Source organism: Syngnathus scovelli, chromosome 6 (assembly GCF_024217435.2).
Source record: "Syngnathus scovelli strain Florida chromosome 6, RoL_Ssco_1.2, whole genome shotgun sequence".
In the NCBI taxonomy this organism is placed as follows: domain Eukaryota; kingdom Metazoa; phylum Chordata; class Actinopteri; order Syngnathiformes; family Syngnathidae; genus Syngnathus; species Syngnathus scovelli.
In genome coordinates, this window is record NC_090852.1 from 8049744 (window position 1) to 8073006 (window position 23263).

Below are 23263 nucleotides of genomic sequence, written 5' to 3' on the forward strand. Positions count from 1 at the left end.
GCACACCTCTGCAACCATATTATCTAAATTGTTACATTTTAACTTCTACTATTGAGAAGATTTTGCACTCTGCATCAACCACGAGATGGCCATGGACCGTTCCCGGTGGAAGAAAGCCATATCGAGAATCCAGTCCAACCCAGCGGCGCCTGGAAAGCGGACGTTTAAACCAATGATGATGATGATGATGATGACTATTGAGAAGGTTTTATTTTCTAAATTGAATTGAGTCCATCACAACGGGAAACTTAGCGAGTATAACGACGTGTCACGACTGCGGAATAAAAACGTCACATGCTTTTCTGATCTCCCTGCAGCTTTTTACAACCAGGGGCTAAATCAAGATGAATATCACGCCCTCATCTTTTGAGATATGGCGCCGATGTGTAATTATTCACTCATCATTATCGTTCACTATCATTGTTGCTGATAGTGGTCTGATCTTACATTGTAAATTAGGGACTATAAGTGTGAAGGTTTCTTGTCCCTGAATCAGTAATTATCTCTCAATCCATCAATCAGTAATTAATCACATTATTGAGATTCTTTCTATCTTTATAGAATGTGGGTGTGTGTATTTTTATTTATTTTTAATTATTTTGTATTTATTATTATTTTATTTTTATTTTTGAGTTTGTATTTGCGTCAATTAACGTGGCAGCACCCAGCTGTATGAGGAAATATTTTTACACTGTTGATTCATGCAAAATGAATGATAGATGGCTGGATGTAGAAAAGTGAGTGGCATAAAATTATCAAGACATCCAATACATGTATCGTTTATTTACATTTATCGTTGCGTCACATTTCTACATCAGTTTTCCTTTAATTGTTGTGTGTGCAAAAAGCATCCATTCAAGCCTCACAGCTGCCACTGTGTGTTTTACGAGTGTTAAAGTGTTGTCGTGCTGTGTCATTGATTGACCCACACTTACTTCCCCGAGGCGGCGTGCTGACTGACAGGATGAGATCAGTTCAACACCATTTGTTCCATGGAGTATTTTGCTGGTGTTGACTGGTGGTGTAAAAGACGTGAAGGCCGGATTTGCGCGACAGGTTCAAGTGCACAATTCCTATTTAATGGCTATCTCACAAAAGTGAGTAACACCCTCATGTAAATACTTTATCCCACCTTTTCATGGGTCAACATTGAAGAAATAGCACACAGTTTACAGCTTGCATACGTGTCAATATACTGATCCCTTAAAATAACTCAACACGCAGCCATTCGTTTTTAAACTGCTGGCAACCAAAGTGTGTAAAGCCCGACATAAAAATGTATTTATTTTTTTAACGCCACCATTATTATACAGACCTTAACTTTAAACTACGGTCTTGTTATAGTTTTCTTTATTCTAATTTCTAAAAAGAAGCCATGAAAAGATTGTGCACAGTTTGAACAATAATGCTGCAAAACACTTTAAATGTAAATTATTTATTTATTTAATTAAGTGATTATTTTTGCGTATCGCTTGAGGGAGCTTTCGTATCTCCAGTGTATTGATGCTTTTGCAGTAATTGTTTCGGAGGGTATTTATTTGTCTTGGTTAGTTATGTGTATGGCACCCAATTGGTGTATTTTGTTGACATTGAAGCTAACATCCACGCTGTTGTTCATTATTGTATTAAGTCACCTCTGTTTGCATTTCAGTTCCGCTACAAAAGACGTGTATACACTCAGTCCTACCTGGATGAGAAACAGCTATCCAAGCTCCACACAAAGGTAAGAGCCCACTGCTGTAAAGTCATTGTTGGTGTTGGAATCATTGCATCCTGCCTGGGGTGGTGGCACCGTGCTTTGTCGCTATTATTCTTTATCTGTAACTGGGACCTTAGACAACAACAACAGTAACTAAATGTTAGGAAAAGCCTCCTAAAACATCACAGTTTGAGATTGGTATATTGTGAACACACTTCCTCAGTTACAATGGGGTGTGCACACTTGTGCAACTCCATTATCTCAATTGTCTATTTCTTTTTTCTCTCAAACTGATTTTTAAAAATTGAGTTGTTCAACTTAGAGGCTACATTAACAGTGAAGAAATTATTTATCTTGGTCCCTCATGTTTTATCCCACATAAAGACACCATTTGAACAGGGGTCTGTTGACTTTTTATATCCATTGTATCGATGCATTTACATTGCATTTGCAATGACAGAGATCGCCATAAGTATCAGACTTTTATCCATATTTGGAAGGGGTGGGGGGTGATACCGATTTGTTTTTCTCTACTCACTGTATTCACATTGTGGCACAAAATTACAGCGTAAATGCAGCCTAAAACACATCAGTGCGCATCAGAGATATTTTTTTCTGTTAAAAAAACGATAGTTAAAGTTCAGTGTGCCCCTGAGTATATTCATTTGTACTTAAGCAGTGTTCTTCATTAACTTGACTTTAGGCAGAGTGAGCTCCCCCACCCCCACAGAGAATTGTTTGAATGTTTATGAACAGACACAGCAGGCGAGACCATTTTAGTAAAATTATTATTTATTTTTCTAGCAACAAGAAGGCAACAGAAGTCAAGGCGGGACAGATGGTCAGAAATATCTGCTCACTGGGGTCAACTAGTGGACAGATATTGAACTCCATACAAGAATGCAGAAAAGGGATTAACTTCAGTTCTTCAACTAAATCTGTTGCTAATATTTTTTTTTTCTGCCTATAGCTTCTTCGATTTGCATTGAATTCAGTTTAAAGCAACTTTGAGAAACTCATTTACTGTCTTCAATGTTTATATTCGGCAACTGAAGTTGTGAACCGCTGTAATTTTCCACTTCATTCTTTCTTTACTTTCTTTCCACCAAAAGCTATTTTTCCCCTCTACTGTTTTTTTTTTTTTTTTTTTTTTACCAGAATCCAGTGTTTTGGGTGAAACTAACCCATGTTCCACCAATGATTACTACAGAATGCAAAGAAGTATAAATTCTTTTTTTATTCTGTCTTTAGGTAGGTTTTAATTCTGTCTTTAGGTAGATTCAGCAACAGAACACATTTTTCTTTGGGTACAGTAAATTAGTTAAGACACTCGGGATTTTTTTTCACCATTATGGAAAAAAAACCTCACATCTTTTTTTTAGCATTTTGACACTATGCAATTAGTGATGACACAAGTTGTGAGCAGCTACGTTTCATGTAAAACTCACTCATGAATTTTTCATAGAAACTGTATTTTTTTTCCATCGGTAATACATTCAGTAGCACAAACGTACTTTGAAAAACAGCAGGAAAAGTAGCACTTCTCAACATTCATTCCCTAATGGAAAAGATCAGCGCCCCAGGCCAATTACATTCGTGTGGCAGCGAGTGGGATATTTCACTAAGTACATTATTTAAATGCTTTCCAGGAAAGTTAAGTTCATTTATGGGCCCATTTTTTATCCATCACTGGATAATGTATGTTTTTGTAGCAACTACAGAATGAATGGGCTATGTAGAAAATGTGCACATTCAAAGCTGACCTTATGTGTTGGCAGCTGGGAAGTTACAACGCGTGAGGCGTGACCGTGTGAGGTTTCTGGAGAGAGCTGTGGCAGCATTGTGTGGAGTTGTGGATAAACAGACCAGAAAGACAGACCAGAAAAATGCTTTAGCAGTGCATTGGACCGTCTTTCTCCCACCACTCAGTCCCCCCCACGTGTGCGTTTGTGTGTGTTTGCAGAGATAGTTTAAGTGTCCAATAAAGTTACTTGTATTTCAAGCTATTCTCAATACTATTCATTTATTAATAATGTCTAAAAATAACAAACTACGTGGGGATAGACCAATTTGTAAAACAAAATTCAATTGACCATATTTGGACATCCAGTTTCCGCTTTGCAGTGATGTGAAATTGTTATCCTTATTTGGATAAGGATTTATTCATAGTGAAAGGCATTATAGAAAAACATGAATGGCTGAAGAAAAATAGTCAATGTGAAACATCTATGGCAAGATCCGTCCAAGCTTTTGGGATGTGTCATGAAAGACTTTTACTTTTATTGAGCAAATGATATGCAGTACCATAATCAATTGCTGGATGCCCGCTGGCACGGCGTGAACATCTATCCAGAGTGGCCGAGAATGCAACCAGCGTGTGGGCATTCACCGTCCGAGCATTTAGCCTACTTTGCCATCATGGAGTTAATTCGCCGCGGGACAAAGTTCAAAATGAGGTCATAATTAATAGGATTTTTCTTTCCCCTCCATACCCTCCTCACCCTTCCTGCTGTCCTGATTAGCCAGCAGGACAATAACATGGAATATTAGCGCAACATAAATGGGCATTCTGTTTATATGCTAAGCTTACATAAAAGTGGGCGGCGCAGAGAGTAGAACGTAGAAAGCCGTTTAGTAACGCACTATTTGGCAACGTGGTCATGACACCACGCCACCCCTTCAGCCTTCAACCCTACTACGCACTCTAATATTATTATTTCCACCGCTTGCAATAATTAGCAGCATCACAGCGTAAACAAACATTGTAGCTGTGCCAAGTCCTCAAGAATGCACAAAAGGCAATATTCTAATTGAATATCCTCATATTTCACTCACGCTGTTCCGCCCACTCTTGAATGTTCTAAGAGCTTCATTGTGCCTCTGAATGAAAATTCCCACATTGTTTGCATCATAAGAGGCAATGTTTTAGCGAATGCACACAATACACAAACACATAGTATGGGATCCCTCTCTTAACACACAACCGTTGTTAGTGTATGGTAATAAAAAGAGGTGGGCACGTCAATCTGTCTGTCAGCATGCCGTCATTATTAGGCCCAGTCCGTCCTTTGTCGCAACAGACAATCAACGTTGAGAGATTACTTCCTACATCACACACAGGCGCCGCACAAGTAGACACATAGCCAAATAAATAAATAAATGAATAAATAAATAAATAAATTACAAATATGAAAAAAAGACACGCACATGTGGTGATTGGAGAAATAAAAATAATTTGGAACAATGTCATTGCTGTCAGTGGGACGTAAAACTGTGATTTACTCATTCATTTTTTTAGTACCAATAAGTACATTCTTGACGCCGATTAGCTGTCGCCGATAACTCCGATGGACTGGGCCGGCCTGATTGTATCAAACAATAGTTTTGCCTATGAATGTGAATTTACACATTTATTACTGTCTTTGGGTCCAAACCTCCTATGTCACAATTTGGCATGGGTCAATATTAAATTTTGATGGTATGATAATCGAAAGCAAAAATATTATCAATGGGAAAATTTACAGTACGTGTAAGTGAATTGTTTTTGAACACATTAGGTGAATTTTGGATAAGTTGTTGGTGCTCACTGAGGACCCATCCTTGACGACTTGCAGGTTTGCTTCCAAATTGGGTGAGGGTCAGCTAAGGAATTTTCTTTCAAAGGTATCACTGTATCTCATGCAATCCCTCCCTCTTGTGCCACTCTCAGCTTTGCCTCCCTCTCACCCAGATCTCTCCAGCATCCCGTACTCTTCCCCCTCACCCCCTCATCTCCCCGCCTGTGCAGCGCATGCGTTCATGCCGGGGTGAGCTTGTGTGTGTGTTTTCGTGTGTGAGTGAGACCATGTGAATGTCCATGTGCTACTTTGACAAGCCCAGTGAGAGAGCGGGCAGCGAGACGGGAACAGGTCCGCGGCAGGATCGGGAGGACGCGGCGGACATGTGGAAAGCGTTCGGGCTCAGGGAGCGCAGATGACCCACGGGGTTGCGTGTGTGTCGCCGAGTGTGTGCGAAATGGGTTCTGCTCTGGGCCGAACACGAGCAAGCGAGAAAAAGGAAAGGAGAACCAAAGAAGCCAGGAAGGCCAAAGTCAATAGCAAGGTAGCCCAATCATCTTTCTCTTTAATCTCCGTTCTGCATGCTGACTTTTCATACACTTTCTGTCAGTGATTATTTGCAGAAACTCTCCAAGCATCCCAGCTACCTGTCAAGCTGCTCTCTCACTTGCTCCCTCCCTCATCTTGGCTTGCCTTCTGCTGTTATGCTCTGCTGCATGTTGGCTGTGCGAGTAGTTGGTGCAGTCTTGTCTGAAAGCCTGCCAGAATGCTAATGCACCTCTGCCGGTTCACTTTGCCAACCACGGCTGTGGATCACTGTGGATTTGTCTCGTGTGTTAATAACAAGTGCGGATCGGCGCCGGTTGTTTGTGAGCAGACATGTTGGCACAGGGAGGGTCCCTCGGGGGGTTCCAAACGTTGTCACAACTGCTGGCTTGAGTGTGTGAAATTCCGGCCGTTGATGTCACATTTGTGCAAGAGTGTGAGCTGAATTGCTCACCTCACACCATTCACAGCCCAACAGTCTGTCTAGATGCCTTGAAATACCAGAAACTAAGTTGCTTTTTATCTTTTTTTTTGCTTTGGCTTGAGAGCAAAACTTTGAAATGCGCGGTACCTCTCATGGAACGTGGGATGCAAAAGGATGATTGCCCAAGTACAGTTCAGTTGTATTTAACATTTCAGTACATTGCGATCTTTACGAGCTGGTTGTTTTTTAACTTTTATTTGGGGTTGTTTTTTTTTATTTAACTTTTATGAGCAATAGATTTTTAATTGAATCATTATTGAAGTTGTTTTATTTATTTTTCTTAAAATATTAGAATATTGTGTATAGTGTCCGAGATCCAACACCCACAAAGAATTTTGGTGCTTTTTTTCAGGGGTCGTACTAGAGCCAACTCTGCCTCGTTTGCAAACACATGGTGGGAAAGATGAAATGCATTCACGGGCCGCATATGGACCATGCGACCTAGCTTGCTCACCATAGCTATACATACAAGTAAACATCAATCCATTCAATAAAACTAATCAATACTTTCCTGGTTCACTTCTAAAGCACAACATTTGCCTTGCATTCTTTGAACTATTTACCCAGTGGTACTTGACTCTGAGAGTGTTATGGCACCACAAGAGCTTATGTCCTGTTTAAACACTTCAGTTGGGTGAAGATTGGTACGTGTGTACTGTGTCTGTGTGTATGTATGTGAGAGTACAAAGAGGAAATTGATTGTTTGTTCACCACGCTCTGGAATCAGGCCATACGGAAAATAAGGCCTTGGGTGCTTAATGATACACCCCAGTCACATCTACAAAGTAAATTTGTGCGATAACAGCAGTGACACCATTTGAAACCAAACTAGTGTTGTGGTACGGCTGATTATCATAACAGTACACAGCCCATGATTACGAGGGATGTGCTGCGGATCCACCTACGATCACTGAAAGTCTGCAATATCGGGAGGAAAGAGTTCAAATTGATTAAAAATAGTTCTACCTTTTCTGCGTGCTTTAATACGTTATTTATTTAAATACACAGTTTAAAGTTTGACATGGGATAAGTTTTCACGTGGGATAACCACGTTCCCATTGAAATAAATCGAAAATCGCAAATGCCATTAGTCCATTCCAGCCTCCCCAAAACATCAACGTAATAGAACTCGATGATGTACAAAATAATGTACTTCGTAAAATAAACTTACAGGAATGACATTATGAAATTAAATATAAAGAATGAAACAGTTTTGGGCACATTCTTTTTTCGATTTTGTGGACCTTGTTCTGCTCCTTCTGCTTTAAAAAACCCTTGTCACCAGGGGGCAGTATAGTACAGACATGCATATACACATGGAGACGTCACAAGTTCCTCCTCAGTAAACCATCATTCTTTGCAGAGTTCCCCAACGTTGGTTAAAAAACTTCTGGATAATAATTATAATATTCTAATATTTTAATGCATACTGTTATCACAGTATAGCTTAGCATAAAAAAAAGACATCACTCGGCCACAAATATAAAATAATCACACAAAAAACAGTAAATATGCGATTAACCAACTGTGCCTTGCTGTATTTGTAGTTTCCTTTCTGTTTCGTAACCTTGATACAACTTTACCGTCATATACCGAGGACCCTTGTTGTGTATAGTCAGTCATAAATGTATCAATCCACTGATCCATCATCACTCATCCAGGCCGCTATAGGACTTGAAGCTTGGCCTTGAAAGTCCTCCGCCTTGTTGCCTAACTTGGTCTCACATAATTCACATCATAAAGCTCTGGGCACATCGGCCCACTCGCATGAGACTTTCTGGGTCAGGAAGTTTGAATAGATGGCCGTGGAATGAGATGCCATAGGCGCACACAAAGCACAATGGAGTTCTAATAATCATCAGTCTGAATAAATAGACGACACACATCGCTCCTCTTTTAGCCGGCAGTTTTTGTCGTCTGCCCTCTTGTGTTCTCCGTTTGTCGCCCGCAGCCCCCCTCGTAGCCCAGGTCCAAATATAGTGGATCATAGATTTTCCGGCCATTGTGTTGCCTCTGCTGCACTGCACCCAATGTTGTTCTCGTTCTTCTTCTGTGCTGGTGCAGCAAAAATAGGCTGCGTTCACCCTATGAAAGTATTGTCCGATTAATCACGCAACCTCTCGTCCACATTTAACACATTTATATGCCATTCATTTCTTATGGATACTGCCAATTTCCACTAATAATTAGCAGTAGACCCAAAACACCAGTTTCTGACCAAAACATGGAGAAAATAAAAATATTAGTTTGTGAAAATAATCATTTATTTAGCTGTCAGGGCTTTTAGCACAGTGGCCCTCACACTCTCGTGAGTTTCAAGCCCATAGGATGCTGCAGGATCATCACTGTTACATATACAACCCAAAAATAACGTGCCATGAGCAATATTGACCCACTGCATGTCTCACACTGAAGATCTGTGACATTTTTTTACATTAATTACATTAATTAAAAAAACTATTTATTCATCACTTTATTTATCTAGTTAACATTTTTGTTGTATGGGATGTTGCTCTGTGTGTGCTAAGTAGCAGTTAAAGGTTTATAATTACTTCAAATTAAGTTTTGTCTCTTGTGTGTGGGGTGGGGTGTATGTGTGTGTGAATTTGGGAAAACATCTGACCAATCCTGAATCAGCATTCTCCTTTCTGTTGATTGTGATGACACCATGCATTCTCCTCATCCCTGCTGCCTGCGTTCTAATGCATTCAAAAAACTGTTGTCATATTTAATGGGAGGACAATAGTTGTATTTTTTTTATTATTAGTCCAGGTAGTTAGTTAGTTAGTTAGTTAATGAATGTTATAAAATATATTACATTAGAACTTTTAAAATGCAGTAATGGCATAATTATCATAATTTGTACCTAATTAAATAATTATATTCAAAATACACATATCAGCTCCACCCTTCAGTGTAATGCTTCAATTGCATAACCTCATCCAACTGAATGTTGCACACCTTATATTCATCACGTTCATATTTCTTCCGTTGAGGTCTCTTTGGCCAAATGAGCCTGGATGCAATTGGAAGGACACAACAAAGCTGTCCTACCATTGTGGCCGCTCGGGTGGGTGGAATTAGTTGAGAGTGGAGCGGAATGTGTGCTTTTGGAGGGGGGCACATACAGTAAGCTGGGTGTGTGTGTTTGTGTGTTGGTGGCGCTGGGTGGCAAAGAGGCTCTGTGCTTTGTTGTGGCCTTTAATCAAGCCAACACTGCTAGCTAAAAGGAGACTACCTCCTGGCTTGCCAGAAATACAGCAAAAATAATATTCCTATCTATCCTGTACATATACATAATACATAGCACCTTTTGAAAAGTATTACCCGGGAGGCATCGTGATGCTGCATTCGGAAAGGGCTTCAAGGAGCAACGCCACTGAGGTTAGACGCTACACTTATGCAATCGTGCACTGTGCTGCTAAACTTATTGTTCTGCTTTTTTCTCCCTTTTGGTTTGGCTGTTCTATGCTTTCTTATATTTTCATGAATGAAAAATAGGCATATTGGTCCCAAGTTATACGGCCGTTTTAAAAAGCCACCATCACCACTCAAACTTTCCCCTAGCGGTATTGGCCATTTTTTGTTGTTTTTATTTTTTTGTTTTGTTTTGTTGAGTCATCAATGCAGGCAAAGTGTCCACTCAACCTTCTCATTAGTGGTATGTTGTCAGTCAGTGAGCCAGACAAGTTTTCCTCTTGTAGAGATGAAGTGTGCCTTTAAGGGTCGTGGCGAGTCAGATTGACCACTTAGTTCGGTGTGTCTACTCCTTGTGCGGTTGTCATATTGTATGTGTATACCATTCAGTATACATCAGTAACTACGGCTCTCTTGCCCAATTGTGTGAGAGCGAGAGAACGAGAAAGAGAAACACACACACACACAGAGCGAAAGTAAAGGTGCACATTTTGAAGCGACTCTTTATATCGGGCAGCCTAAGGCACATCTGCTCATCTTGAAATGCCACATCTGTGAGGTGAATGGTTTATTTTGAGGAAGGAAACGCACTCGCTTTATACAGATTTGTGAGTAATATTGGAGAGAAATAAGCCTTTTGTGTATACATTCATAAGTCATTGATGTTTAAGTATAAACAAGTGTTGAATTCATAATTTCATTCAGTATATTGAGTCCAAACCAGACACATATGATATTGCTTGAAATGTAACACTTATGGCTAATGATGGATGCGGTTGCTATAGTAACACCACTCGTTTTTATTTTTTTTATTTTTTATTTTTTACGCTGTGGGGATGTTTTCTTTCTGTGCTCATGAATATTACATCCAGTGTGTTCATCTTAAGTGCAATGAATTATGAATCTGCGTGTGCCCGCGCGAGTATTTCTGTCTGTGTGCGTACTCAATGTATGTGAATGAGGTGTTGCTTCCTGTGGTTGTCTATGACATGTTGTTCAAAGCTTTTAGTCATTACAAAAAATAAAAAAGAAAAGAAAAAGTAACCCTCCCCCCAAAAATTATTTCTTTGGCTGCACAATGAGTAAAAGGATAAAGATTTTTCCTCACAAAGTAAATCCTATTCATCGGGACAAAGTCCCTAAGCTGTCATAGAGTCTAGTTGGTCTCTTCTGTACCAGGGAGCTTTACAATACAATCCTGTTAGATGAGGATTGTGGCGATTATAGAAATTCACTATCTCAGGCCAGCTACATACAACATAGAGAGAGAAAGTGAGAGTGCAAGCGTCATAGAACAGATCTAGTTGAGTGTGTGTGTGTGTGTGTGTGTGTGTGTGTGTGTGTGTGTGTGTGTGTGTGTGTGTGTGTGTGTGTGTGTGTGTGTGTCTGTGTCTGTGTTTAATGAGAGTTCTAATCACACAGTTAACTGCGTAATTAATAGGATCCTTATTGGGCAGCGTACTGATTGCAATTTAGGCTGCCTCCTTGTTTTGCATTTATTTAGTGAATCATTTTAAGTAACAATGGACAATCATAGTATAGTATTGTGTGGGTTTTCTCCGCATTTGCAAGCCTTGTTGCTGGATGAGCGTGTGCTCACACCATGCAGAGAAATGATGAATAGCAAGGAGGTGGGACAGCCATAGTGCGTACCTGGGTTTGAAGCCGGCGTGGCCATTTTTGTGTCTAGTTGGCCTGCATGTCTGTGTATGAGCGTCTGGCTGTGTGTGGTGGCCTACAGCAGCTACAACAGCTTCTTCCAGTGTTGTCATTTTGGGTTTGGGATATTCTTGGTACCATGGCATACATTTAATTTGGATAATTTGTGGTGATATTATTTGCTTCATGATGTCAACTGTATTGAACACCTAGAGTCCAGCACACACTCTATGCAATGATTTTGATTGTGTGGATCCCCTCTCAGAACTTTGAGGGCATATTTTTCCCAAAAACTTTTTTGTCAGATGGTTGTTGTGTAATCACAGTTGTGTAATCTTGCTGGCTTGACAGCAGGCCTTTTGTGTATTGGTGGGCTCACACTCAAATCCCGAGCTCTTCTACCCCAAATGTTTAGTCTGTCTCTCTGCGTCTCGAAGCAGCGCGTGCATCTTCCTGCGCTCACATTTTGGCCGAACGCCTTGTACTAGCACACATTCATGTTAAGACATTTTTGTCAGGTCCCAGGGTGGCACAAAAAGTTTAAATTTTGCAAAAACTTGTTATACCTGGGGCTGATGTACCCTGAAAGTTTTTTCGCCCATGTATGACAACAAAAAGCCCATTTGTTATAATCAGTAGAAATGATGACGGCCATTTTCAACGTTCTTTCTTTGAAGCGATTTACCTGATCCATCATTATTTTTTCGACTAACTTTCCTTGTCCAAATTGGGGCGGTAGAGAGGCCAAAATCATACTTAAAATCACTCAGCCTGCTGTGGCAATCGTTCCAACTCGGTGAAATGGCATGCAAGCATTTGTTGACTAGTGGTGCAGTCAAAAGTTTTTGCCACCCTGATGTACTGAGTTGTATCTGTGACATCATGGTGAAAAGGTCTATACGAGCATCCTCGCCAATGACTACTCATCCGTGCTGGCAAGCTGCGAGGCACCAGAGGCGAAGCGGCCGTCCTGATAATGAGTGTCAATATAGGCCAGTGCGAGTGTTTGACACACTTAGCGTATGTACAGCACACGTACGTGACGCATGAATGCACAGGCCTGTATTTAACTGCCAACTGAGTAGGAAAAAAAAATAATAATAAATGGCTGCAAAGGAAGCCGATAAGCTGCACTGGTAGTTGCGTCCGAACAACCAGCATCATGAAGTGCTTTAATGGGGTCTCTTTCTAGGTTAGGTGAGCTCTCGATGTTTTCAACTGAAGTGAGGATATTTTTTTTTTTTTTTTTTTTTTTTTTATGATCTGCATTTACACAATGCAAAGCACCATAGATGTGTTTTGATTGATTGATAGAACTTTATTCATCCCACAGCGGGGAAATTCACTTGTCACAGCAGCGCATATGAGTGCAAGAATAATACAAGTGCCACAATAAAACAAGTGCCAAATTTTCAAAAAAGGGTAAATAACAGACAAGTAAAATGTTAAGTAAAATGATTGGTAATAGCACTTTTATATTCCTTTAAACAACAGATGCTTGAGCACACATGTAGACAGTTACCAACAATACTCAAAGGTATATATTCTTCATCCTCTGCAAAAAGTCTTAAAGGGCATTGAATCAGTGAAACTAAAAACAAGAACTTATGTCTTCAATCAGTTCTTCAAAGGCTAATAGTGTTAACATATAATAAGTAGGATTTTATGAGTGAAAAGTATAAAATAAATCACGCTGCACTCAAATTAGCATGCCTCTGAATTTTTAGTGTTGTTGTTTTATTCATATGCTTATTATACCAATTAAAACCCTTCAATTAAAACTCTCAATTAGGTCTCAAACCATGCACTCTCAACTCTCAATTGGGTCTTCTCAACCAAACATCCCCCATAAAAATAGTACATACATATGTAGACCTCAGGGTTTCTTATTTGTCTTCATAGGATATTTTTGGTGCGATATTTGAGCCAACCCATTTGCAACCATCTGTGCAAAATTGTGTCGCAGGGACCAAAATAAACTATCAAAGCCAGCCCTAATCAAAAGGTGCAATTGAAAGGTAGTTTTGGGAAGCAGGTGGCTACATTTTAAAGGGGTGCTATTATGTAAGATGGGCTGTAGTAGTGTATATACAAATAATTGTGTCTCGGGGTAGAGCTGCCACCTCAAGGAAATGTGCAAGCTGCCAGTTTTCCAAAATGCATCTGTGAGCAAACCTTTTCAAATTGATTTGGAATGTAAACAATCCCACTCGGCCCACATCATGGAAGACCGGCCGGGTGAAGAGTCACTATTTTCGAGTGTCAAAGCTAAGCTGTGCTACAATGTTAAACCCTTAAAAAGGCTGGGTTAGTATTTAACAAAGTTTAACCCTTTTCCTTTGTATTTTATTTTATTAAATAGTTTTCTTCCATATATATTTTATTTCATTTTATTACTTGGCTCCATCATGCATATGTTTTATGCATATTCATATTTTTCGCAGCCTTCAAAGTTTGAAATTGTAATAAAATGCAAACTGCTGCATGACATTTTTGTTGTTGTTAAAGAAAATGCCGTATTCCACAACTTTTATCAAGAATAAGTTCCTGATTTGAAAATAATATGAAGATGTGCATCAGCTAGTGGCAATTTATTTATTATTGTTGACCACCCACAAAGATCACACTGAATAAATGAGTACAGCAAAGTACAGTGATGCATTAGTTGTGTTCACATGGCCCGCATTGAGACTGACGATGTCTATATCATAATGCCGCTCCAGTGCCTCATAAGTCTCTGTCCTTGCTTTGTTCACTTGCGGTGTTTGTAAGTGATGTGCAGGTGCAGCTGTAATTCACTGGCGATGTTTGCTAATGCTTTGTTTTGACCGCTTCTTGAATGCATATGCCACGTATATTGCCCCTCATAATGTGGCGTTTAAAAAAAAATGCTGACTCGGCATACCTCCCGTCTTTAAGCCTGCAGACATTATATACTAGTTGTCAGTTGGCTCAGTCGCCACTCCTCTGGTTTGAATGAGATGAGGCCCTGTATACTGAAAATAACTAAATAGTCTTCTTAAGTTTACCCATTATAGAGAAGAGTGTGGTTAACTATCTGAATCCATCACATTAAGTATATAAAATGAAAATTGTGAAAAACCGAGCAGTTGTCTCCGCTGTCTAATGTGCGAAAACTATGCCTTACTTAACTGTAAAATGTCAAATACTATTACTGCAACCTGGAAACATGGAGACTACTTTTGTCCAGCATCTTTCTAAATGATTTTTTACTATATGACCCAGTGTGATACCTCAAAGCTTTGGGTGACATACTAGAAAAGGGAGACGAGTTGGTTGTCAGGCTGTCCACAACCCACAAAAGTCATAGCTCAAAACCTTTTGTAAACCTGCGGACCTCCTTGCACTGCATTCACAAAGACCGCCATAGTTGCGAATCCTCCACTTGCGAGCTGTCTTTATATCCCATTGCCATAACAACTGCATCTGCCAACATCTGATGATCAGCAGGGGGGGGGGGGGGGGGGGGGGGGGGGGGGGGCGGTGTAGACAGAAAAAAGCTACAGAGTATTTTGCTCACTCGCCTGGAGATGGTGAGAGTAGCAGGTTGTGGCGTCAGTTTGTGGCGGTGTATCAGCGAACAGTTCCGGGGGTCATGTAATGGGGAGCCTGAGCGGGGTACAGGCATGTAGAGGCAGGCAGGTGGGACTCGAAGTGAAGACAAATGCAGCTTGGAATTGAGGCGAGGAAGAGCATACAATACAGTGTATGATGCTGCACAAGGTGAGCGCCTTATCGATTGTTACTCATTGTAAGTGTGAATATGTGTTGCAATGTTACATAATGGCTGCAAGCTTCTTGACTACATTAGTTGTGAAAGTTCATTTACCGGTAAATATAAAATAGTATTTGTTCAGTCACAGAAGCACGACAGCGTAGCAGTCTGATTTTGGAGTAGTGGTTATCAAGTCTGCCTCACAGTCAGGAGATCTGAGTTCAAATCTCTATTGGAAGCTTTATTTCCAGCTGCTTTATCTTCTTACCTCATTCCAAAACCTTGTTCATACTACATTAGCCCCATTTGGAAAGCTTCCTTTGTGAGTTTGCATTTATAATGAATGTCAAACAGAGTGGGGTTGCTTGTATTTGTTGATGAGCTCTTCATGCTTGCTGATTGAAATGCCTTTTGCAACATCCATCCATCCATTCATCCATCCATCCATCCATCCATCCATCCATCCATCCATCCATCCATCCATCCATCCATCCATCCATCCATCCATCCATCCATCCATCCATCCATCCATCCATCCATCCATCCATCCATCCAATAATTTATTTTCTTGTAAGGTCTGTGAATCGGCCATGTTGCGTTGCATCATGGACGTATTGGTCATTTCCCAGGGGGTTCATCTGTCCCTATTTCTGTGGACTTTATATTTTGTTAGCCGAGTGCTGCACTTGTGTGAACTACTTGACTTTGTTTAATGTTCAGTGAGCCCTTTTATTAGTTATCTACGGTATTTCACATTGTTTTATGTTTTTTCAACTATAGCTAAAAGAGTGATCAAATTCCTTTTAATTTTGTCATGTGAAAATCTTTCATAATACAACTTTTTTAATATTAATGGTCAATAATATTAGTCAATCTCGAGTCTTTCGTGAGCCTACGCTACTATGCATGTTTCTGAAATGTGAGAGAAAGCTGGAGTAAAACCCCCACAACTAACATACAGTGCTGCCCATTTTCAACATAAGAAGAGTAAATAAAACTTTATTGCCATGTCAACTCTCCAGACCTTTTTTTCCCTTGCAGTTGTCTTTGTCTCAAGCTTATCTACGGCCGCATGCTCCATTTGTTTGATGTGATGACAGAAGAGACATAAACTCTTCACGCGCCGCCAAAGAGCAGCGCGGTGAATTAAGCTCTCATCTTGCCACTGCATTATTAAACGGCGTCAGCCACATCAGTCTGCCGTGGGCCAATCACAGCTGTCTCTTCCTTCTCTGCCTCCACAACCCCTTCTCCCTGCTCGTTCCCTTGTCTCCCTCCATTAGGCCAACCTGAAGAAGTTCATGGAGTATGTGCAGCAGAGGAGCATTGAAAAGGTGTCCCGGTTTCTGGAAAAAGGCTTGGACCCCAATTTCCACGATCCTGACACAGGAGGTGAGGAAGTTGGAAGGATAAAGTCAATAATGTGCACTTCGTTTGTGTCATTTTCTTGAATTTTCTACACATCTGCCCCTTCACTCCATTGTTGTATTTTTAACAACAAATTGGATTAGGAATCAGATGGTTTTTGAGAAATTGTGAAAAGCACTGGGTGCCCTTGCTCTAAAAACAAAACTCCATTCACTTCAATCAAAATGAAGCAAATTAACAAAATGTGCCTACATTTATGACTATCACATGTCACAATATGACAGAATTTGCAGGTTTTTAAGAGCATCTTAATAAAAAAAAGAAACGGTCAAAAATTTCAATCATTCAGTTTAGCAAATGACGCCACGAGTAAAGATGACTTGATCTTTTTCCTAATCTTCTCATATTTATTCTGAATGTTTGTCCATCCCTAATAGAAATTTGCATGCTCGGTGACCTGCAAGTCTCCCAGCGGGAACGGGAGAAAAGTTTCTGTTGACGCCAACAGGAAGTCGTTAATCTTGCAGCTATTAATCTGTCTCACACGGGCAGTTTTGCGTTATTGTGGCTCCTTGTTTCTTCGACGACCACAGTACAGTTCATTTGTGTTTTGTCTTTAAGGTCAATGCATTTGCATTTAATCTTTTAAGACGTGTTTTGTTTTATAACATTTATCTAGGTACATTTGTCAGTTAACATTTACGGTTTAAATGAATTATACTTATTATTATCATTATCATATCCTGCATTTAAGATCAGTGTTCTAACTATGCTTAATGTTAATATATAATATTCTATTGGGAGTCAAACCTTGATCTTGTTTTTGGTGACTACTGAGGTCTCCTGTACAATTCCAGTTCAGCGCTTTAGAACTAACGGCCTTTACTATAAAGGCCATAAAGTGTTTTCTAGTAAGCCAAAAAATAGGTCATTTTTTTTTAAATGTGTCTACTGAGGAATGAAGTGACATAGATGTTGTTATTTTTAAGTGCGTCCTTGTGCTTGCATGGTGTAGAATGTCCTCTGACGCTGGCGGTCCAGCTGGAGGGATGCGCAGAACTCATCAAGGTGCTGAAGAGCGGCGGCGCTCACCTGGACTTCAGAACAAAGGACGGTATCACTTCCCTGCACAAGGCAGTGCGCAGCAAGAACCACACGGCGCTCATCGTGAGTGTTTTTGCGCGTATATTTGTCTGTCCCAGATTTTAAAGCTGAATGTCAGGAAAACAGTAAATGATGAACAATGAACACACGCTGCTGTTGGCCACAGCTCAGTCTAGGCACTCACACACAGATTGGCTAACATTACACATGTATTGCTTAACCATTTTTGTTCCATTGCTTAAATGATTCTAAATTCGCAAATGCTGCTAATACATCGCCCATCAGTGGCACTTCGCATTATAATTTAGTATTAATCGTCAGTTTTTAAGGCAATGTTGTTTGGTTGTTTTAAATACTAAATGTATAATATTCTGTTATATGTTTAGTTTGACAGTAAACTTCAGCTTGAACAAGCATTAAACAGCTCAAAACCTCTGTTTGCCAAAGTGCGGCTGATTACATCGCCCATATCTCAAGCTCGGAAGACAAAGCAAAAAAAAAATCATCCTAATCATGGCGCTTTCCTTGAAAAGTGTGTTTTAATCAACCGAAATGTGTTTGACTCAGTTTTTATTTCTATCTGGAAGGGGTAAAACTATCCATTTAAAAAGTAGCCCCCGCTATGAACTGTCACTCTATTGGCAGCAGAAATGGTGACTCATCTCTTTCATTCATTTCTCCACAACAATATACTCGCTGGGCCAATTTGGCAGATCAGAGGTTTGTGAGCAGGCAATCTCCTCCGCTGGAGTATACTTGAGCAATTTTTCTTTGAATGATGTGACATTTACTGAAGGCTCTCTCTCTTACGGCTTCCGTCTATGCTGACTCAGATCACACGCATGACTCATGTTATTGATTTCCACAAATGTTGCTCCTACAACAATAGGTTATCTAATCTGTGTTTATTATTTTGTGCACAACATATGGACAAGCTTTTGTCCCTGGGGTTTCCATTGTTTCGTTTTACGTCACGAATGACCGATTTCCAAAGTAATTTAAAATAAATAATAGAAATCAATAGAGCCAAAACTAAATGTGGCCCTCCAAAATTTCCCCAACCTGATTACACCTGAATTATGTCAGTTGAATGATTTTATAAGTCGATGATCACCAAATTGGTGACAAAAAAGCTGTTATTGTACCTTTAGGGGGTAAAGAATTTTTTTTTTTTCCTGCCAGTGAATATATAACTGAATGAACTTCACCATTAAATAGCAACAGGCTACTTTGTTGGATATGATAGGTTATACGGAAAAAGAAGTAAATGTGAAAAATATTGGTTGAACTCAAAATTTCATATCCTTCAACATAATTTTAAGATGAAAAATTCAACTTTCACACATTTCACACATTTATTTCACAACATAGAAACACAAATTTACGGAAGGCCTACTGCTTTCCCAACCATTTTTTTCCTCTTTACCCTTCAGACGCTGTTAGACTTGGGCGCATCTCCTGACTACAAGGACAGTCGGGGGCTAACTCCCCTCTACCACAGCTCTATGGTGGGGGGGGATCCTTACTGCTGTGAGCTGCTGCTTCACGACCATGCGCAGGTCGGCTGCGTGGACGAGAACGGCTGGCAGGAGATTCACCAGGTGACATATCGTGCCAGTTGAGAAAGGGACAATACATCTTCTCCATTCATGTAAACATTTTGGAAATGCCAGAAACAAAAATCATTGTGACTTATCATTTATTCAGTAATTTCGGAGCTTCTGGGTCATTTCAGCCCACTCTGACAATTAGTGCTTGACCCTCCCAAAGCAGTTTTTGCCCCAACTTTTGAACGCAATGTTAGACAGGATGGGCAGGGATATTTAAATCCCACACACTGTGGTTTTTGTTTGGTTGCTCTTCTGTAACTAAAGACTGTTCCAATTCCATCACTTCAAACTTGATTTTGCGCGCGCGGTGTTTTCTTAAAATTTCTATAATGATGGTTTCAAAGTTATCTAAAGCGTAAAATATGTTGGTCTCCACCACTTTTGTACCTAATGCCAATTTTGCTCAAATCTGTACTTACCACCCATTATTTGGGATCTTAGTAATTCAGGTCAAATTTGGCTTATTTGTAACTTTGCCACTTTGATTTCATCCTGTACCTGCAGTCCTGCCGCTATGGCCACGTGCAGCATCTGGAACATCTTCTGTTTTACGGAGCGGACATGAGCGCCCAAAACGCTTCTGGGAACACGGCCCTGCATGTGTGTGCACTCTACAACCAGGTATCGCTTTTTATCATTTACAACACTCCGCTACTATCTTGCAGTTTATCAACCGTGCCTCCGTGATATTGGTTCCTTTTTGTGTTTTTTTTGTTGTTGTAAATAGTAAGTTTTAAGGGTTTTTATAGTAACTTATGCTCCTTTACTTGAACATACTCACAAGTGGAAAGTAGAACCACAGCGTATGCACATTTCATTCATTTATTGAATGTTGGGAGAACCGTGAAACACAAGCACACTCATAACTCACACGGATGAAGGAATTATCGATACATGCGGTATCGTTACACCTGAATCAAAAGTCGATATCATGATAAATGCTACCATTTTCTGACATGTTACAGCTTGACTACACAAAACATTAATATCGTAGTATGTGTAATATCGTATAGTATGTGAAAAGATAGCCTTCCATATTGATAAAACAGTATCAAATCTCAATATGGTATATCTGTCACACCATCATCACATCGTCAATACCTGTCAGGATACATTACATTACATTGCATCAGATTGAAACATCGATATCACAATGTAATATTTCTCACTCCGTCACCATACAGCATTGACCCATCAGCATCAAACACCAGAGTTTCTGTCTTCTGTAATACGATCAGTACATCAGCATTCAAATTCTTCATTCTGATACAGCAGCATCAAAGATTGATACTCTGCCGGATTGTGATGTATCCTATCATAGTTTGTCATGATACGATAACCATGCACAAATGAGTGCCAGTTAGTCACGATGTCTTATTTTGGTTGTTTTTGTTTTTTTCATTCAGAGGAAATCATACAGGGAAATCCAAATCATAGAAAAATGCAATAATGCATGCCCAGGAAGTTAATGAGCCTTTGCGCAATGACTTACCCAAGAACCAGTGAAGTGAAAATAAACATTGATTCTGCTCGCTGACATGTCAGTGAATGCTGTGTCGTGATGTGCTTATGATACATCATCGACCACCCCCTTCTGTTGTGTTGCGGGTCAAATTGACCCATGTTCATTCATTCTTATAAAAATGGTCTTCTTGTCTTCTTCTTTTCATTCTTGAAAAATAGTATTGATGTACTGTCGTTTCATTTGTATTCTGGCCGTCATCTTATTGACTTGAGTAAAAAGAAGTTTAGGCTCTTTGTGTGTCCTCCATTAGAGAAAAGTCCCCGTTCTTCTCCCCGTGGAGGCGCAACACAGAGATGAGCAGATTGATCTGTAAAAGTTCAAGTCCGCAATCACGTTTCCGAATAGGCAGGCGCAATCTATCTGAGATCAATACATCCGTAGTCGGACACGCAGGAGGATGCCAAACTGTGAAAGATGAGCAATGTCCTACATGTGTAGCAACAGGAGGACTTTTTGATTGGTGGCGATCACAGGGTGACACTGTCTACTCACGTAAACTCGATGGATGTTCAAGATCTTGTCTGGCGAGAGAGGGGGTCTGCTAGTGCCGTCCGTCTCTGAGCTCTACAGACAACACAAAAAAAGTCACGCATAGGCACACTCCACTGCAATGGATATGTTTTTGCGACTTCAACAAATCTTTTTGTGAAGGCACAAAAGACACCTGGCAACATTTCCCAGGTTATGGTTTGTCAAGCTTAAAATACATTATTTCCACATTACAGGTACTTCAAATGTAGTCAAACGTGTCAGTTCCACATATGAATATGATCGTTCCACTTACTAGTCACTGTCACCTTGCATAGAAATAAACAGATGGACTAGAAATAATGAAGAAAAAGTCGCATAATGAATTGGCTTCTGCATCATCCGATGTACAAATATGGATGCGACAGCAAGCATCTGTCTTTTAAAACATGACTGGTCAGCAAGTGACTATCACGTCACGCCATGCTGAAGATATCATGGAATAGTATTGCAAGTGATTCACTGCAGGAAGACTGATGGTGCAGGCGCTAATTGGCTTCTCCAAGTCTCTTTGTGCCGAGTCTTTGTAAACAAAAAGGAAAAGGTTTTTTTTGAGTTGGCACCATGGTGTCCAAAATATGCATGCACACCTAAATGACAACCACAATGTTAAATGTATTTTGTATTATATGGACTTAGAATAATTTTGTAGAGTTAATTTACTTGCGCTTCACCTTTTGCAGAACCCTGTTTTTGGGCATCAATGTGGAGGAGTTAGATTTCCTCTCAGACATACAAAGCATGCACACGCTGGAGGATGTTTTTGGATCAATCTTACAAGGTCATAGCTCAGTTAGCTCCAGAGTTGCTTTTAATCTGCTACGGGCGATTTTCTTTCAACTTTTCTGAAGGTTTGTAAAACTGGTTGGTGTCCACTTATATTTACATCTCTCATTCTTTAACGGAGATCATCTAATATTTGTGTTTCTTAAGCTATATGACAGGATTTTACAACTGGGTTTGAGAAAACATCGTGGAGTATGCGGCATTAGCACTTGAACCCAATCTTTTTTCAAAAATATGGCTATATATGGAGAAGAAGAATCTTTTCAAATGTGCAGGATATTTAGTTCAGTTTGTTTTAATACTTTATTACTTATATTATTTTCTTGGGTTTTGTTTGTTTTTGCTTATTTTTGTCATTGTATATTTAATGTATAATTTTGTTTATTCATATTTTTATTATTGAGTATTTGTTTCATAGTTTTCTTATTTTGTTCACATTTAGTATTTCTGTTTGTGTAATTTGATTTCATTTGTTATTTTTCATTTATTTTATCTTTGTTTCAGTATTTGTATTTTTATATTTATATATTTATATGTATTTATATATTTATATTTGATTATTTTTATGTTTTATTTATACTTTTTTTTTGTTTCATGACGTTTATTATTCGTATCCATACATATTTTTTTCTGTTATTTCCTGATTTTTTTTTTTTTTAATCAATCAAATTATGTTGGAGATGGACATTTGAACATTTAAGCTTTTTATATTTTATGTCATTTCTCAATTTATTCAGTCATTTCTAAATGTTTGAATGCCCTGTAATGTCACTCAGTGAGCTTGGTGCCTCTGCACTTGCTTGGAAAAAAGCTTGTCCTGTTCATTCTGTGCTCCGAGTTAAATTACATATCGATCTCCCACCACCAACCCTCAACCCCAAAGCCGAACAGCCAGGTCCCTCCCTGCACGTGTGGGCCAGTAGATGTGTCCATCAATCTACTTACTAGTGGATTTTACCTTGCCTTAGGGCTCTGTGTACAGTTACACTAAGTACATGGCAGTGAGTTGGAAAAGAAAGACAGCTTGGCCTTCCGCACACTTGAAGATAATAATAAAAAAAGAAAACATGTTGCCACCCTATTGAAAAATACAAGCCATGCTTTTACAGTTATTTTTCCTTCTTTATTTTCCTCGTGGCCCTGCAGTAGATTAATGAGCAGTAATTCTTATGTATGAGGCACAATAGCAGTTACTGTGCAGTAATTCTTGGTCTTTCATTCTTATTATTAAGACTGTTTTATGT

At 39.6% G+C, this 23263-nt stretch overlaps 1 protein-coding gene across 17 annotated transcripts in view; it reads left to right on the plus strand.

Moving 5' to 3' along the window:
- The window catches only part of shank3a (SH3 and multiple ankyrin repeat domains 3a), a 105013-nt gene that overhangs the window by 30075 nt on the left and 51675 nt on the right, over positions 1–23263 (plus strand). For 15 of the 17 annotated variants that reach the window (XR_011086960.1, XM_068651031.1, XM_068651032.1 and 12 more), the window contains exons 4-8: positions 1652–1723; positions 16382–16490; positions 17482–17633; positions 19004–19171; positions 19685–19801. Coding sequence is in view for 16 of the 17 variants with exons in the window: in XM_068651031.1 (XP_068507132.1) it covers positions 1652–1723; positions 16382–16490; positions 17482–17633; positions 19004–19171; positions 19685–19801 (618 nt within the window). In the remaining variant the exon portion in view is untranslated. Of the gene's footprint in view, positions 1–1651; positions 1724–2846; positions 5801–14882; positions 15107–16381; positions 16491–17481; positions 17634–19003; positions 19172–19684; positions 19802–23263 lie in introns of those variants that run through there. The other 2 variants (XM_068651042.1, XM_068651046.1) reach the window with 2 other exon arrangements.